The 18013-nt window shown below is 51.2% G+C and overlaps 1 protein-coding gene across 1 annotated transcript; it reads left to right on the top strand.

The window, feature by feature from the left end:
- The first annotated feature begins 13133 nt into the window (after window positions 1–13133).
- ICAM2 (intercellular adhesion molecule 2) lies at window positions 13134–17935 on the top strand. Its single transcript, XM_019818106.3, has 4 exons — window positions 13134–13380; window positions 15163–15426; window positions 16618–16938; window positions 17601–17935. Exons 1-4 carry the CDS (start codon window positions 13188–13190, stop codon window positions 17747–17749), a joined length of 927 nt encoding a protein of 308 aa, XP_019673665.2. The 5' UTR covers window positions 13134–13187; the 3' UTR covers window positions 17750–17935.
- The last annotated feature ends 78 nt before the right edge of the window (window positions 17936–18013 follow it).

Here is an 18013-nt window from a genome sequence, read left to right as displayed (position 1 = left end):
GGGCGTGGCTACTGCTCCTCCTGCCAACTCGGCCAGGCTGCTCCATAGGAGATGAGACCAGAATCCAAAAACAAGGCCAAAGGACCTGGTGTTGTAAACAAAAGTCCTTCAAGAGCCAGTAGTTTTAGAAATAATGCACATTCACAAGCTTTTCTCACTCGAGGATGAGCATGTAACGTACTATGTACCCTCCGTGTATGGAGGTGATCTTGGGGTCTGACATTCTGTGGATCCGTGCAGTAGTCAAGATGTGTACTAAGGCATTCTTGAGCACAAGGACACAGACAGGTGCACGTCCAGGCACCAGTTGTGACAACTATCATAAACTTGGTCAGGTACTTATCATGTACCAGGCTCTGAGCCAATGTTTTACAAATCATTGGATTTATTCCTTCCAGAAGCCCTCTGAGGGGGCTCTAAGGTGGGCGAGAGGGCCCTGGATCCCAATTGCCTGGAATAATCTTTGCGTGGTCTCTTGCTGCTGCTGCTGCTGCTGCTGCTGCTGGATGCCTGTTCAGCTACCCCCCACCAACTACTCAACTCCACATCCATATGGAGTAAGCACAGCAGAAACGTAGTCTGTTAGGGTTTTCTGCATGTTACAGATGAGCAAACAGAAGCTCAGAGAAGTTAAGCAGCTTGCCCAAGGTCACACAGCCGGCAAGGAGCTGTGCAGAGATTCAAACACAGGTTCTTTTAACTCCACTCCACCAGCCTGACCCCACAGTCTCCGTCATTCAGCCCGTAGGCCAATGAGTCTGTGAAGCACCAGCCTTCCAAGGACCTGGTCAGCATTTCTACTCTGAACCTCTGGTTTCTACTTGTACTTTATTTAAACCGAGAGCACTTTCCCATTCTTGCTAAAGCAGTGCGGTCTTAGGACCAGAAGCATCAGCATCGCCTGGGAACTTTTAGGGATACAAATTCTCAGGCCTCATGCCAGACCTGCTAAAACAGCAACTCTGGGGCTGGGGTTCTCCGTGCTAATGCATGCCAAATTTGAGGGCACTTGCTGTAAAACTCATGTCTCCTAAAACCAAGTCCCTATGCTGAATTAAATCCAAGAAGCATTGACTGAGCCTGCTCTTGGTGGCTCAAAGAGGAAGACACCAGAAACCTAGCAGAGAAGGGAAGGAAATAGACATGAGATGTGATCAAAATGGTGGGGAGCAGAAACAGGAGTTGGAGGACTGCTGGTCAGGGATGGACCCAGATGCTCTGTGCGGCTTTTTAAGTGGGCACATAGGGAGAGCCTGGGTGGCTCAGTCAGTTAAGCATCTGACTTTGGCTCAGGTCATGACCCCATGGTTTGTGGGTTCAAACCCCACATCGGGCTCTGTGCTGACAGCTCGGAGCCTGGAGCCTGCTTTGGACCGTGTCTCCCTCTCTCTCTGGCCCTCCCCCACTTGCACTCTGTCTCTCTCTGTCTCTCTCTCTCAAAAATAAATAAAGCATTTTTTAAAAATAAAAAACAAAGCAGGCACACGGGGTTATAATTGGACAGTTCTGGGGTGAACCCAGCACCTCTAGGGGTAAAAGCTGCGTAGACAGTTCTATTGGAGATGGCTTTTGGGGCTTTACAGCCAGGCTTCGGTCAAGCTGGGCATCCACGTGGAGTATGATACTGTTTGCAATGGAATAGATGACACCCTTCCTTCTGAAGACGGATCGCCTCAGCCTTCCCCTTCCTGAGCTCACTCGGGGATTTGCGGATGACTTTGCTGCCTCTTCATGCATCTTCTGTGCTCTGTGCCCACAGCTGACCCCTGCCTTCCCAAATGCACCAAATTAGACCATGCCTTCGTGCGTCTCCTCCCGATTACTTCTGGACTTCTCACTCACATTTCTGCTTTTCCACCCCGTGTGCTGGTCCTCAGCATTGTGCATCCTGGAATTACCTGGAGAGCCTAAAAAACCACAACACACACAAACACACACACACACACACACACACACACACACACACAGAATATGCAACTATTGCGATATGCAGCGAGGGACACATGCTAAAAATAATTTATCTGAAATTCCAATTTAACTGTATTTTAGGAGAGTCAGAAACAGCATTGGGGACCAGGTCTAGACACCCTGACAGGAGAACAGGTCGATGAGATCCACTGTAAATGCCGGGGCTCAATCCTGTTTCCTGAGCCCCTTCTCTCATTGTGCCCCCTCTGAAAACAAGCTTGGGTCCACAAGGTCGCACTCAGCCAGCAGGGAGGTCTAGCCAGCCTCCCCCGCCCCCCACTTCAAGTTATCACAGTCCTGGCTCTGATTAATGATTCTGGGGCCTGATGTCTCATGAGGCACGAGGGGTCCTGGAGGGGCTCCAGCGACAAGCCTCACATACCTTTCTCAGACAACTCACGTGTTCCCGTGGCCCATGGCGTGCCCTGATGCAGCAAGATGCTGCCTCTGACAAAAGAGAGCAAGTCTGAATTATGAAGGAACAGTATGTGAGGCAAAGCAATCTACAGTGAACTGCTTACACACTTCTACTTTCTTCAGCACTACGCAATTTGGCTCTCACTGAGAATTACGAACGCAATTGCCAAAATGCTGTGTTACTTCCTAAAGCTTGAACCAAAATACATGTGGAGGTGTTCTCAAATATTGATGCCTTTTCCCCCATCCTCTTGTGAAGACCCAGCACCATATTAAGCCACTGGTGCTGGGGCCAGTCCAAACAATGTGCAATTTTATTCTGGAACATTCCTTGGTTGACTGATCAGGTTCTCTGGCGCGATTCATGGTTTCTTACTATGGTCTCTGGTTGCACAAGGCAGAAACCAGCTGAAACTGGTTTAAGCAAAAATGGCAACAGGATAGGCCCGTGGAAACCAACCTTCAGGAACAGTCTTCAGGAATGGCTGGAACCAGGGACTAGAACATCATCGGAATGTTTTCACCTCTTCTCTGTACATTTTGACTTCCTCACCTTCTACAGATCCCTTCTCTCCTCTGAATGGTGTGATAACCTCAGGCAACATCTGTCCTCCAACTTCTACAACCAGGCAGGAAAAGGCTCTTTCTTCAACTGCTAAACAACAATCCCATCAAACAAAACAAAACTCAGGGTAAGACCTGAAGTTGGGGTACCATGATGCCAACCTTGGACAAGTCATTTGGCAGGAAAGTGGGGTTGAGTCGGAGGACAGAAGCTCCCTAGAAAACCTTCTGAAGTAGGGAAAGGAGGCGTACCCCGCAAAAAGGGCCAAGTCCAGACGTAACTCCTGGGGAAATTACAAGTGGGATATGCATCCCAATTTATGTCTATAACAGATGCCATCAAAACTTTCAAGTCACATGAGCTCCTCCAACTTGGGCCCTGATGCCCTCCCACCCAACACTCTACATTGGCTTTGTTTTGTCAGCATATATGACAGGAAGTTTCCAAAAAGAACTTTTGTGAAGACACTGAGGCACAAAAGTACCAAGACAGATTGTTCCAGAGCCCAGCAGACCCTCAGCACTCATGCCCTTGACTGTCCTGTGGCCTCTCACACGATCTGATTTGTGACTTCGCTAAGCGAGGAATTTAAATGGTGTGCTGTGGGGCTGGCCTGTGGTCGCAAGATCCCCCGCTCGTGGGTGAGCCTCGCTGGCCGCCCAGCCCCCACCTCTGCACCTGGCTTTGATATTTTCTACCTACTGGAACAAAACCACTCTGCTAGGGTAGTTTTTTTTTAATTGCTAGGCAACGTGGCAGGTGTGACAAGATCTGAGAAAGCAATGGTTCTTAGTCACAAATAGAAGTTTCTCGTGGCAGGGCATGTCAGGTACAGGGAATGCCACCTCTGTGGCATTAAGTAGCCTCATGCGGGGGGACAACAGGTGGCTCATCCTGGAACTCGTCAAAGACTACTCGTCAAAGACCCCCAGTAGCGCAGAAACTGCACATCAAAAGAGAGAGTAGGGGGAAATGGTATGGCGGTTCCTCAAAAAATTACACATAGAACTATCCCATGATCCAGTAATACCGCATTCACCTCAAAGAGCTGAAAGCAGGGACTCAGGGACATATTTGTGCCCACGTTCATAGCAGCGTTATTCACAATAGCCAGAAGGTGGAGGGACCCAAGTGTCCATCAACCAATGGATGGATAAACAAACTGCGGTGTCTGCCTGCAGTGTTGCTCAACCTGGGTGGCTCAGTTGGTAAGCGTCCGACTTCAGCTCAGGTCATGATCCCACGGTTCGTGAGTTCGAGCCCCGCGACGGGCTCTGGGCTGACAGCTCGGAGCCCGGAGCCTGCTTCCGATTCTGTGTCTCCCTCTCTCTGTCTGCCCCTCCCCTGCTCACACTCTGTCTCTGTCTCGCTCTCTCAAAAAGTAAATAAACATTAAAAAGAATTCTAAAAGGAAGTGAATTCTGACACATGCCACGACATGGATGAACCTCGAGGACGTCACGCTAAGTGAAGTAACCCCGTGACCAAAGGACAAATACTGTACAATCCTATTCATATGCGGTTCCTAGAATAATCGAATTTGTACGGACAGAAAGTAGAACGGTGGTTGCCAGAGCCTGGTTGGGGGGACGCGGGGGGGGGGGGGGGGGGGGGCAGGGTGGTGAAGTTAGTGTTTCATGGGACAGGGTTTCCGTTTGGGAAGATGATAAAGTTCCGGAAATGGATGGATGTTGGCGATGGCCGCACAACAATGTGAATGTACTGAACGCCACAGAACTGTCTGCTAAAATAGTGACCGCGGTAAATCTTCTGGCGCGTAAATGTTGTCACCATTTAAAAGAAGAGGGAGGGGCGCCTGGGCGGCTCAGTCAGTTAAGCCTCCGACTTCAGCTTGGGTCATGATCGCACAGTTGGCTGGTTCGAGCCCCGCATCGGGGCTCTGCACTGACATCGCAGAGCCTGGAGCCTGCAGCCTGCTTCGGATTCCGGATCTCCCTCCCTCTCTCTGCCCCTCCCCCACTCGCGCTCCATCTTAAATAAAACATTAACAAAATTAAAAACAAAAAAAGAAGAAGAGGGAGCGGCCGACAGGAGGTTAGTCTGAGGTGGGAACCCATCACAGGAAGCACGTGACTCGTGAGTGCCGCGGGAAGGGGAGGTCTGAATTCACAGAGGCAGAACCACAGGGCCTGAGCACCTCGGCCTCTCTCACGTCTCCAGGCTCCAGACCCCAGGCCGCCCTACTTTCCTGGAACATTCCTCCGTTTAGCAGAGGACAGGTAACGTCACACTTCTCCTTCCCTCCTGGGAGCCCGGGTCGGAGGGTCCAGGCCTGACTTGTAGTCCCCTCCCCTCTCTGGCCTGATTCCCCTGGACTGAGGGGAAGGCCTACCCCGGCGCCCTCCCGGGTCCCCAGAGTTCCTTCTGGGCGAAGTTCCCTGCCGGGGAAGCTCCCCTTGCGGTCTCTGAGTTCAAGAGTTTACTGACCCTGCTTCTGTGCCGTTTCCTATTATTGTCCTCCTCTTTCCTGCTGTCATCGCTTGGCCGATTTAGAAGCAGGGGGCTGCCTTTTTGACCACGTGGGTATGGCTCTAGCCAAGGGCACTGTGCTCGGAGCTGATGCATGGAGAAAGGGATGGTCCCCTTCCTCCGGGGATTGCATCTGGGGTTCATGATGAATCTCTTTTGTAACTTCTTACTGTAGGTCTTATACATATTTTGCTAGTTTATTCCCCTTTTTCTGCTACTATAAATGATGTGGTTTTTTAATTCTACTTTTGTACGTTACTGATACACATAAAAGCAACTTATTTTTGGACATTGACCTGATAGCTAGTTGCCTTGCTGAAATCCCTTATTATTTTTTTAATGTTTATTTATTTATTTTTGAGAGAGAGAGAGAGAGAGAGAGAGAATAGGGGAGGGGCAGAGAGAATGGGAAAGAGAGAGAATCCCAAGTAAGCTCAGTGCCGTCAGAACAGAGCCCAACTCTGGGCTTGAACCTACGGACTGTGAGATCATGACCTGAACTGAAATCAAGAGTCGGACGCCTAACCAACTGAGCCACCCAGAGACTCCAATCCCTTCTTATTTTGAATCACTTTTCTGATCATTCTTTTGGATTTACTACCCAGGCTACCATATCATATGAAAATACTGACAGTTTTGTTCTTTTTTTTTTTCATCCTTAGGACTTTAATTTCTTTTTCTGGCCTTACTGCTCTGTCCAGGACCTCTGGTGCTGCTAAATACCAACAGAGACAGTAGGCATCCTCGTTTGGTTCCTGCTTTTAAAGGAAATGTTCCTGGGGCACCTGGGGGCTCAGTCAGTTAAGCATCCAACCCTTGATCTCGGCTCAGGTCATATCTCACGGTTCATGAGTTTGAGCCCCACATCAGGCTCCTCACTGATAGCGTAAAGCCTGCTTGGGATCCTGCCTGTCCCTCTTTTTGCCCCTCTCTCTTGCTCTCTGTCTCAAAATAAACTTTAAAAAAATATAAAGGAAATACTCCTAAGATTTACTTATTAAAAATAATATATACATAAGCTTTTTGTAAGTTCTCTTTATCAGGTTAAGAAAATTTCCTTCTAATCTGCTAAGGTCTTTTTCATGAAAGTGTACTGAATCTCATCATTTTCCCCCCCTGGATCTGTTGAGATGATCATGTGTTTTTCTTCTTAAATCCGTTAGTGTAAATTTTTAGTTTGAGCTCCTTTATTATTATTTTATTTTTTTTTTTTTAAGTAGAGTTTATTTTTTTTCAACGTTTTTTTATTTTTTATTTTTTATTTTTGGGACAGAGAGCGACAGAGCATGAACGGGGGAGGGGCAGAGAGAGAGGGAGACATAGAATCGGAAACAGGCTCCAGGCTCCGAGCCATCAGCCCAGAGCCCGACGCGGGGCTCGAACTCACGGACTGCGAGATTGTGACCTGGCTGAAGTCGGACGCTTAACCGACTGCGCCACCCAGGCGCCCCAATTTTATTTTATTTTAGAGAGAGAGCATGTGAGAGGGGGAGAGGAGCAAAGGGAGAGAGAAAGAGAGAGAGCGAGAGAGAGAGAGAGAGAGAATCTTAAGCAGGCTCCACATTGAGCCCCCTGATGCAGGGCTCGATCCCACAACCCTGGGATCATGACCTGAGCCAAAATCAAGGGTCAGACACTTGACCAACTGAGCCACTCAGGCACCCTGAGTGTTTAGTTTGAGCTCCTTTAAAAGCAGAGCCTGGAACAGAGACTTGGGTTCAGGTAGGTTATTAGAGAGGTGATTCCAGAAAGGAGGGCAGGGTGACTGAGAAGGGAAGGAAGAAAAGCCAATTACCGGAGCTTGACTGATGTCACGGCTGAAGGCCACGGGAGCTTGACTGTTGGGACCTCTGATAAGCCTGCTAGATGCTTCCCAGAATTGCCCAAGGAAAAGGAAGACACTGGAACTCTTCGTATCCACCAGCTCCTATCCTTCACTGCTTGAGGGCTGCATCTTAGGGAACTTCTCTCCCGCTTCTGGGAAACATTGAGCAGGCGTATCCTAACGCTATCCCTAAGAAACATTTTTGTTGCAGAAGTTCTCTTTCTCTACTATGAACAGAGATGTCCCATTTTTCTTGTGGGTAGTGTTTGCCACGTGTATTTTTCCCCATTCTCTGACTTTGCAACCATTCCATACTCTTAACGCCTAAGGTGTGACTCATAAACAACAGAGAAGTGGGGTTTGTGTTTTCATGTTTTAAAAATCTAATCTGAGATGAGAATTTAGGAATAACTGAGTCCATGGCTTCCATTAAACCCTGCTGAATAAGAGTGGAGTTTTAAAACCTGCCTTTTCAACAGACTGGCAAGAACCCTAACCCGGAAGTTTCTCTTCTGAGGTAGTGCATTTGAGCTATTTTTAAAAATTGGCTTTTTTGTTTTTGTTTTTGTGTTTTTGTTTTGTTTTGTTTCGTTTTGTTTTAGAGTAGCTTTATCTTCACCGCAAAACAAAACCGCCCCCACACGTGCACAGTCTGCCCTGTTGTCAACCTCCCCCACCGGATTGGTACATCTGTTACATTCAGTGAACCTGCATGGACGTGTCATTGTGCATTCATGGGTTTACATTTTTTTAAATGTTTATCTTTGAGAGAGAGAGACAGACAGACAGATTGCAAGCGAGCGGCAGAGAGAGAGGAAAACACAGAATCTGAAGCAGGCTCCAGGCTCCCAGCTGTCAGCACAGTTCGAGTGGGGCTCGAACTCACGAACTGCGAGATCATGACCTGAGCTGACGTCAGACACTTACAGACTGAGCCACCCAGGCGCCCCATCATGGGTTTAGACAAATGTATCATGGCACGTGTCCGTATCATAGTTCACACAGAGTAGTTCCAATGCTCTAAAAATCCTCTGTTGTCTGCCTCTTCACCCGTCCCTCCTCCCCTACCCCTGGCAACCACTGATCTTTCCTCAGTTTTCTTCTTGCTCTATCACCTCATACTTCCGTGAGCTGGGCACATTATTAATCCACCCAAGCCCCTGCTTTCTCAAATGCATCATCAGAATGGTTCCTTATTTGTATGGATCTGGTATGATAATTAAATAAAACAACGTATTAACACCTCAGCTCAGTCCCTAGCAGGGAATACAGGTCAACGAAATGTCAGTTTCCCTTTTCTTCTCCCTTCTCTTAGTAATCAGACGTCAAGTTTTGCTGAGAGAAAAACAGAGGGAAGTACCCCTGTGACAGGGTGTATCACCAGAAATCTAAGCAGGGGAGGGCAGAAGTGGTTATTGTCTTCCGAACCCTCTTTCCAACTTGGAAAGTCCCTCCCTTTCTGCTTCCTGTTATCAGGGTTACTGTGCCTGCCTTATCCATTTTCTCAGTCCAACACCTCTGACCTACATCTGACAGATGCACAGGCACCCTCTGCCTTTAAGCTGTCCAGAAGCTAAAATGACTCAGAACTGAGCTGTGTGTGCAGGACAACATGTCTGCAGGACATCAGAGGGAATCATGACCCAGGTCATGCCTGTGTGCTAGTCACATCAAATCTCGTTTCCAAGGGCATGGCCCTGAATCACATTCAAAGTTTGCAGATTTGTCGAGATAACAGGTCCATGAACTATTCCTTTTCCCGGCCCTTCTGTTGTGCCTGATTTATGAATACAAGGCTTTGTCCTTGCATTCAGTCCAGACACCAGCCAGGAATAGATTAACACAGGGCAAGGACTTGAAAAAAAAAATTTTTTTTAAGATTTTATTTTTATTTTTTGATTTTTTTTTAATGTTTATTTATTTTTGACACAGAGAGAGAGAGAGAGAGACAGAGCATGAGCGGGGGGAGGGGCAGAGAGCGAGGGAGACACAGAATCCGAAGCAGGCTCCAGGCTCCGAGCTGTCAGCCCGACGCGGGGCTCAAACTCATGACCCTGAGATCAAGAGTCACATGCTCTTCCGACTGAGACCACCAAATTCTTCTGACACCACCACATAGCAAGGATTAAAAAAAAAAAATCGATCTGACAATTTATTCAACTATCATTAAATGTTTCATCTTTATTGTGATTATTATAAATTTGGACTTTGGAATACCATCTTTTTAAAAATTTATGCTTGCCCCTCCTTTTCCATGTTTTTCTCCTTTAATTCTTTTGATTAAAGGTTGTTTTCATGCCGTTTTAAGCTTCTCTAGTGGTTTCGAACTTAAATACCCTATCTCTGTTGGTTTTTCTTACAACTTCACCCTGCTTCTATAACTTAAAGTATATCCTCCCTCCTAAACAACACAGAGTTTAGAAAGCTTGAACCACAATCCTCTTTTAAGTATTATTGCCCAGTATTTTACTTTTGAACATTTTAAGACTTCTCAAATTAAATACTGTAAATATTGTTACTGCAGACAGTGGTTGTCTGGAGTTACATATTCATTTACACTTTTGTTTTCTCATGCTTCCTTCTTGCATAGAAAACGGTCCTGTAATCATTTTTCCTTCTCCTGGACGCACATCTTTAAAAGTTCCTCTAGTGGAGTATCTTGGGGGTAAACTCTCTCAGGCTTTGTTTATCGTGTCTTTATCTCACCTTGGTTCTTGAAAGACCGTTTTGCTGGGAACACAGGAGAAGTCACTGGAATAAGACCCAGTCAAGACAGAAGCCTTCCAAAGCCCTGTGGAGAGATGAGTTCGCTTCCCAAACTAACGCTCCAACCTCCCCTCCCCTCCAATCCTCTTGAATCTTCTGGAGCATCTTAACTCTTCCAGCTTCATTGTCCCCTTCATCGGAGAACTCAGAGACCCTAAAGAATAAGCCAGGGAGGGGCGCCTGGGTGGCGCAGTCGGTTAAGCGTCGACTTCAGCCAGGTCAAGATCTCGCGGTCCGTGAGTTTGAGCCCCGCGTCGGGCTCTGGGCTGGTGGCTCAGAGCCTGGAGCCTGTTTCCGATTCTGTGTCTCCCTCTCGCTCTGCCCCTCCCCCGTTCAGGCTCTGTCTCTCTCTGTCCCAAAAATAAACGTTGAAAAAAAAAAATTAAAAAAAAAAAAAAAAAAAAAGAATAAGCCAGGGAGTATTTGGTGGTGGAACAGTGTTTTGAGACGGAACACTGGAATTTCTTCTCTCATCTACATCATGGTCGGTTTCCTTTTGTCCATGGGCAACTTCTTGGCATCAGGAAGCTTTGGTCTTCCTTCTTTGTTTGAAAGCATCCATCATGGCCTTCTAGGGTCTGATCATCAGGCCCCCGAAACCACTTTATTCTCTCTCCCAGAAGACCTCCAGGCCTCATGCAAGTAGAGCACCCTCCCTCCCACCCCACCCTCCCATTCTGTCCGGAAAGTTCTGTGAGGCAGAACAGGGCTCAAAATAACTCCCTGTGCAAGGACCCGTAGCCAGCCCTGGACTCCAATGGGCAGGTTTGAAGGGTCTGAAAAGCTCTTTCATTTTTGCCACACAGAATCATCGTGAGCCCTCAACCCAACTCACTTCCGGCCAGAGTCCACCCCACAGCCAGCACGTGACCTGGGACAATTCTGGGTCACTTTCCCTCCACTGCTGAGTGGAGTTCCTTTCTACCAGCTTCTTCGCTTGCCAGGGCACAAGCACAGACGGCCGCTGGCTCTTGGGTGCGTACTGTTAGGATCAGAAAGGGAAGGGCTCGTTTCCACCAGTTCTAGTTCAGAGTCCCGGGAGAAACACCGCCCAGGCCTAACTCTGGGTGCCCATCTTTGGGGAGTAAGGGGCCCTGGCTGGCCTTGTTATGTGTTCAGCCCAGCTCCGTGGCCTCGGGGTCGGCAGAGCTGTCAGACCCCCATCCAATCTTGCCTGGGTTGTACACGAAGACAAACTATTTCTTCCATTCATTTACTCATCCGTCCATCCACCATCAACCGTTTGCCAGGCCCGTCTGCGGTAGAACAGCAGTATGTGACATTCAGCTTCAGCCCCCGTGGGTGGGAGGCCAGTGGGGAGGGAAAGAAAGTTGATGTGTAAGCTATCAGAGACGATACACGTCTAACACGGCCATGTTCGTGGGCCTGGTGCGCCCCAGGCAAGGAGGGCCTGCCCAGGGCAAGAGAGAGAGAGCGAGCAAAGAGGAAGTGGTAGGTGGGAACAGGGGCTGACAGGCTTAGAGCAGAACCTATGGGCCCCAGGAGCTTCACCCCTGTGGGGATAGAGTCAGGCTGGCCCAGCAGCATGTGTGGTTGGGATTCACAGCCACAGACCCTTCCAGAAGCTGTCTGGAGCTCCCTGGGCATGAGCCACCCTCCTCCCCCAGCCTGGCATGGCAGAGAAGACCCCAGAAATTTCCTCTGGCCTCCTGCTGTCTTGCATTCCCCTCCCAAGGGTCTCCTGGGGATGAAGTGTCTAAGCATCCTTCTCTTGCCCCTGCCCTGTGGGCTTTGGCATCACCACAGCTCCTTTCACTCATATAGACTTCGCGCTCCCCTAGGTATGTGACGTTGGCCACGTCAGTTAATCACTCTCTGCCTCAGTTTCCCCATCGCTAAGATGGGGACGGTAATAGTACCTGCCTCGTGGAATTGGGGCATTGATTAGTTAATGTTTGTAGAGCCCTTATGATGGTGCTGATCAGCAGTCAGTAAACGCTCACTATGGCATTACTTTTGTTATTATTTTTGTCGTTATTGCTCTCATCATCATCATTCTTCTGACCCGGTGGAGACCACAGAGTCTCCGCACAGCAGCGCCCGCTGTCTGAGCCCCAGGGCCGCACCCTCAGCCTCCCCGAGGGTTCGGGGGAGTGTTTCCTGCAGCCGCACGGACCAGATCCCGGGCTGGGGTCACGGCTTGCTCTTTTCTGCATCTTCCCTCGGCATCACTCCGAAGCAGTGCTGTCCAGGGACGTGCCCAGGTCCGGGCTGACAAGCGGCACTTGCCCACCACACGTGGTGGTGACAGCCTTTGGCCTCAGTGGCCAAAGAGAAAGGCACGACTTCACACTCGCAACCCAGGAATGGAGTTTGGCCCGAGCCCTGAAAACGCTGGCGCGCCCCTGATAAAGCAAGGAGACCTGCTCCTCTCCTGCCTCTCCCAGGCCCTGCTGGCCCCAGGGACTCCTGCTTCTGGAGATTCCCTCAGTAGGTGATAAGGCCTCCCTAGAAATGCACGGCAGTGCCTCAGGCCCTGAGCCCCCCATCCCCAGACCAAGGCTCCCTGCCTGGAAGGGCTGGGGGAGACACAATAAACCCGGCCCTGGAAATAGAGGCTGGGGTTTGGGCTACAGCCAGACTGACCCCCCTTACCTCTGTGTCTGGGCTGCTGGGGACGGTTGTGGGAGCCCTTCCCCTCAAATTGTCCCTATCGGCTGAGTCAGGACAGGTCAAGGTTGCAAGTGGTTGGGTGTTGAGGTTTAAGTAGCTGTGCTGGGTCCACTGGAGTGCCTCCAGTTCCTGCCCAGGTCTCCTTAAAGAAGTCTGGCTCCCTGCCCACTTTGCTGTGGAGACTGCATGTCCTGGACCGGCCTGACTTTGAATACTGTCTTCGCAGAGGGGAACTGGACAACGTGTCCTTGGGATTTGGGGTTCCCAGGTCTGGGGCTTATAGGCATCACTGACCTCTATGCACCCACAGTGCACCGAGCCCCATGCACACTCACGTCCCTCACAGACACGCGCAGCTGTCGCTCGCCCTGCCCCCTGCACAGCAGCATGGCAGGCGGCCAGGTTGTATCCCGGCTTATCGGCTACAACCCAGCTTCCTCTGCCTGTGTTCTTGAAGGCCTGGAGCTCTGAGAGCCAGCCTTCCAAGTGACTTCCCGAGAACCTCTCAGATAATGAGAGGAAATGTGGTCACCAGCACATAGAAGGCTAGAGTTCCGGGCTGCAGCTCCAGGCCACCACTCCCTGACCTGGGCCCACCATCTCTCTCCAGGCAGCCCTCAGCTGTTCACCGTGAGCCTGTGGATGCCGCTCAAGATGTCCCCTTTTGGTTGCTGGGGCCTGCCCGCCGCCCTTCTCGCCCTGTTCTGCTGCCCAGGTGAGCAGGTGCCTGGGGTTCCCGACTTGGCGCACGCCAGCCCAGAGGGTGGGCCCCTGCTCCCCTGGCTTCAGGCGTGGGAGGGGGTCCTGGTCCTGAAGTCACTGAGGCTTTGAACACAGTGGCAGCCACCATGGGTACAGGATGCCGTGCCAGCCTGGCTTCTCCATGATCCTGGGGGCGAAGAAAGAAAAGCTAGCCTTTTGGACACAGCTTCGTGGCCTGTGGCAGGTCATGGAGGCCGGATGGTGGGCTGCACGGGGGCCTGAGGTGGAAGGGGTTGCTGGGGTTCAAGGAAAGGTGAGGGAATGCCCCAGCTGTTCCTCAGATGTGGCTTCGAGACAGCAGGGGGCAGCAGAGGGCATTGCCTTTTGACTACGGCCTACAGAAGGGAAACCCACACATCTTCCAGGGGGTCAGGGGACTTGAAGGAAAACGCTGTCATGTGCTGAGCACTCTGTTTTGGACAACCTGCCAGGCGCTTTTTCAAGTACTATCTCACTGAGCTTTCACCACAACCCTGCAGGAAGGGGATTACTAGCCCATTTGACAGATGAAGAAACAGGTTCAGAGAGAGAAAGCACCTTGCCCAGGGTCACACAGCTGGTACCTGGCAAACTCAGGATTTGAATCCAGCTCTGTCTACCTGCAAAGCTCCTTTCTTGTCATTTCGTTATATGCCACCAGCTGAGGGCTCAGTGGGGACATGCTGCTGGCGCTGTGGGAGCACAGGGCAGGCCCAGTTGGTTGGGACCAAGGACCTTCTGGCCATCACTGAGTGGGAGGTGAGCACTGGGGACTCAATCTTTATGCATCAAATACTTCCCGAATGCCTGCCATACACAGGGCATTGTGCTAAGCACTAAGAGAAACCTGAAAAATCTGGGCCCTGCCTTCCAGAAGCTCCAGAACATCTAAGGGAGAGTCAGCATGAATATAAATCATTTGCAATTACCTTTCTAAACTCCTCTCCCCCTGCCTTCCTCCTTGCTGAGCTCCAGGCATCCCGATCTTGCCATTCCTCAAGCATACCAAGCATGCCCTTGACCTGGGGTCTTAGTGCTGGAAACACTCCCCCTCCCCAGATAGCTGCAGGGCTCACCCCCAGCCCCTCCAGGTCTTTGCTGGATATCTTGGTGAGGCCTGTGCTGACTATTAAAATGACGGCTCCACCTGCCCCCTCTCTCCTTCCCTGGGCACTTGTCACCACCCGGCAGGCTGGCTATTTCACTTGCTGATTATCGTCTGTCTCCTTCACTATAATGTGAGCTCTGCAAGGGCAGGGTTTGTTCTGCTTTGGTCACTGCCATGTCACCAGAGCCTAGAATGGCACCTGGCACAGAACAGCTATTCAAAAAGCATTTGCAGAAGAAAAGAGAGAGGGTTAAACCCATGGCCACAGGGGCCAAGAGGACACAGTCCACCTCCAGTTCTGAGAGGCCTTCATGGAGAAGGGGACATTTGGGCTGGGCTTTGAAGGTCAAATAGGATCCCTCCCCATGGTGATGGAAGATGTAAGAAGAATGGAGATGGAGAAGACTAATTTGAAGGTGATGGGCTGGAGGAAGAGTAACCAGAGGCAGGGAGACAGCTGGGGCAGCAGGGAGACCTCTGTCTAGAGGTGAGGTAATAAATAAGGCCTGAACAAGGGGAGAGTAGCAGAGGGGCCGTCTCTGGACGTTCTTCCTGGGCACCTGTCCCTTGATCAGACAGCCCGTGGTGGGCAGTTCCATGGTGCAGGGCAGCAGAGACATTTGCTGCCCCGTATTTCTGGTCTTCCAGGGTCTGGTGAGACGTTTGAGGTACACATGTATCCAGAGCAGCTGGTGGTGGAGCCCGGAGGGTCCACGTTGATCAACTGTAGTACCAGCTGTGCCCTGCCTGACACCAGTGGCCTGGAAACCACTCTAACCAAGAGGCTGGTGGCCAATGGAACTCAGTGGAAGCAGTACTTGGTCTCCAATGTCTCCCAGGACACAATCATCTACTGCTACTTCACCTGCTTCAGGAAGCAGACGTTAAAGAGTCTCAACGTCAGCGTGTTCTGTGAGTGCCACACGGACCCTCCTTCCCGCGGGCTGAGCCTGTGTCGGCTGCGTGTCTGCCAAGCTACTCTGTTACTGCTCTCGGCCACTAGATATGGTTCCCACCTCCCTGGGCTCCTGGGGTGACAAGGAACAGGACCCCCCACCTTGGGCTCAGAATCTGCTCACACCCTTCACTGGCCTCCTTGAGCCTGCTGGCAACCCCAGGTCTGGGGCTTGCTCAGAGGACAATCTAAGCAAGGTCTGCACAAATCTAAAAGTCATTTCCCAGGCAGGGCCCGCAGTCTCCTCCCCGCTCGGTAGCAGTGGACACCCCCCACCCCATGACGAGTAGTGGGGCACCAAAAGAAAGGCCAGCGTGCTCTCCAGTCGCCCCTGCCCTTCACGGAGGGAAGGTTAAGGCACCCCCTGGGGCTTTTATATTCCTGGGGGCCCCTGGAAGATGTGTGACCATCACACACACACACACACACACACACCTGCATGTGGGCCATGGAGACCTGCCCACAGGCCAGGATTCCCTCCACATCTCGGCACCAAGAGTGTGGCTTGGGTCTTTCCCATGACCAACATCAATGGATCAAGTGAATAGAAAGATGTCCTAAATCCAGCCTATTATCCTGGGGTGACTGGGGCAAGGTATTCTAGTTCACAAGAGAAGCCAGGGTACCACTGAGGGCCCTGTTTAATAGATAAGGGATGGAGGCGGCTATGAATCTGATCCTGGAGAAGCAAGGCAGGTCTGACTCCAGTCCCTGCCTCTTAAGTGAGGACCCCACAACGCGCGGTCCTGATCTAACGAACACTCCCTTCTAAGTCCCAATATAATCATCCAGCTGTTTAATGTGGAAATCTGTGTGTGATTTCTGGAGGAGACCGATCCAAATTTTTTATTTCTAGTTGGCCGTACACTTTCTGGACCTCCTCTTTGTAGACACCTGACCACCTCCATTCTTGACCATTCCAGAAAATATCATGTTGGTAAAACTACCACCCAGTATGTCCTTCACCCTGAAGTGTTTCCTTCTTCCTCTCTTTACACTCTAGAGCAGACCAGGCCCCAGCCCGCTTTCCCAAATCCAGCCAAGGACCTGATAACACTACGGTGCCAGGGGCTGGGCCTGGCTGGGTGGGGCCTGCTGGGACAGCACCCCCATTCTGACCAGAACCCCCCGCTCTTTCTTCCCCACAGACCCTCCAAAGGAAGTGCTGCTGAAGCTGAAGCCCACTCGGGTGGCTGTGGGGGGATCCTTCACCATCGAGTGCTGGGTGCCCAATGTGGCACCTCTTGAGAGCCTCACTCTCACCCTGCTCCGTGGCAAGGAGGCCATGCACAACAAGACCTTTAGGACGATGGCACTTGCCCCCCAAGAGGCCACAGTCACACATAACGCCACAGCTCACAAGGAAGACGGCCGCCACAACTTCTCCTGCCGGGCAGACCTGGACCTGCGGTCTCTTGGTGGGGACATCATTCACGGTGTCTCAGAGCCCCAGACGCTCAAGGTCTATGGTGAGGGAGAGTCCCCAGAAGGAGGGGGTGGGAGGGAGCATTCATCTCCCATTCCTTAGGGGAAGAAAAAACCTTCACCACGTTCTCTGCCAGCTCAGGGGCCAGCCGCCCAGGGACCCCACACTTAATCCCAGGGGGTTCCCTCTTGCTCTCTGTCTTCCCCGAAGCTCTCTCCATGTGCCCAGTTTGGACCCCAACTAGTTGCTTGACCATTAGTGACCAGTGTGACCTTGACCAAGTCAACCTCCTCTCTCTGGCCATGGCCCCTGTCTACATTTAGAGATTTGGCCCTAAGATCCCCTGGAGCTCTGCCATTCTGTGACCCTTGATGGCCAAGGTGTTCCCTGTCTTCAGAGTTTGGTAGAAGCTCACTCAGTTCTGGCCAGGGAAGGGCTTGGTCTGGACCATGCCACTGTCCAGGCCATGGTGTCCAGCAACCATGTGCTGGGGGACATCTGCCCTCATAGTCTCGCAGAGGGCTGGCTGGTAGCCTGGACCCTGGCCCACCTTTCCCCTAGGTATTACACCATTAGCCGCTCACGTCTGCAACACGGGTGACTGCAAGATGGGGGAGGGCCGGGTGGGTGACAAGCACACCTCTGGGGCCCTAGCACCTGGGACCGGAAGACTTCTAAGACCGCTGCCCCCTCCTGCCTCCCCAGAGCCCATGCCAGACAACCAGATGGTCGTCATCATCACAGTGGTGTCCGTGCTGCTGTTCCTGTTTGTGACATCTATCCTCCTGTGCTTTGTCTTCGGCCAGCATTGGCGCCAGAGGCAGATGGGCGCCTACAGGGTACAAGGTGCTTAAAGGGGCCTGAGTCGGGCCTACTGGGCACAGCCTACATGAGTGGCACGGTCACCACCACGGCAGCCACTGGAAGTCAGCGTGGCTCCTCAGGGTTGTGGTCCAGCCCTGGCTGCAGGACTCTAAGGAGCAGCAGAGGACTTTGGGACCATTTCCTCTTCTAGTCTAAATATAAATACCTGGACTTAACCCTGGGCCTCAGTGTCTTCTCCTGGGATAGAACTCAGCAGCTGGGAAGGGTACCCACCAGGCCCAGACTTCTCTCTC

The sequence above is a fragment of the Felis catus genome, chromosome E1 (genome assembly GCF_018350175.1).
Source record: "Felis catus isolate Fca126 chromosome E1, F.catus_Fca126_mat1.0, whole genome shotgun sequence".
NCBI lineage: Eukaryota > Metazoa > Chordata > Mammalia > Carnivora > Felidae > Felis > Felis catus.
This window is presented reverse-complemented; position numbering and strand designations above follow the sequence as displayed.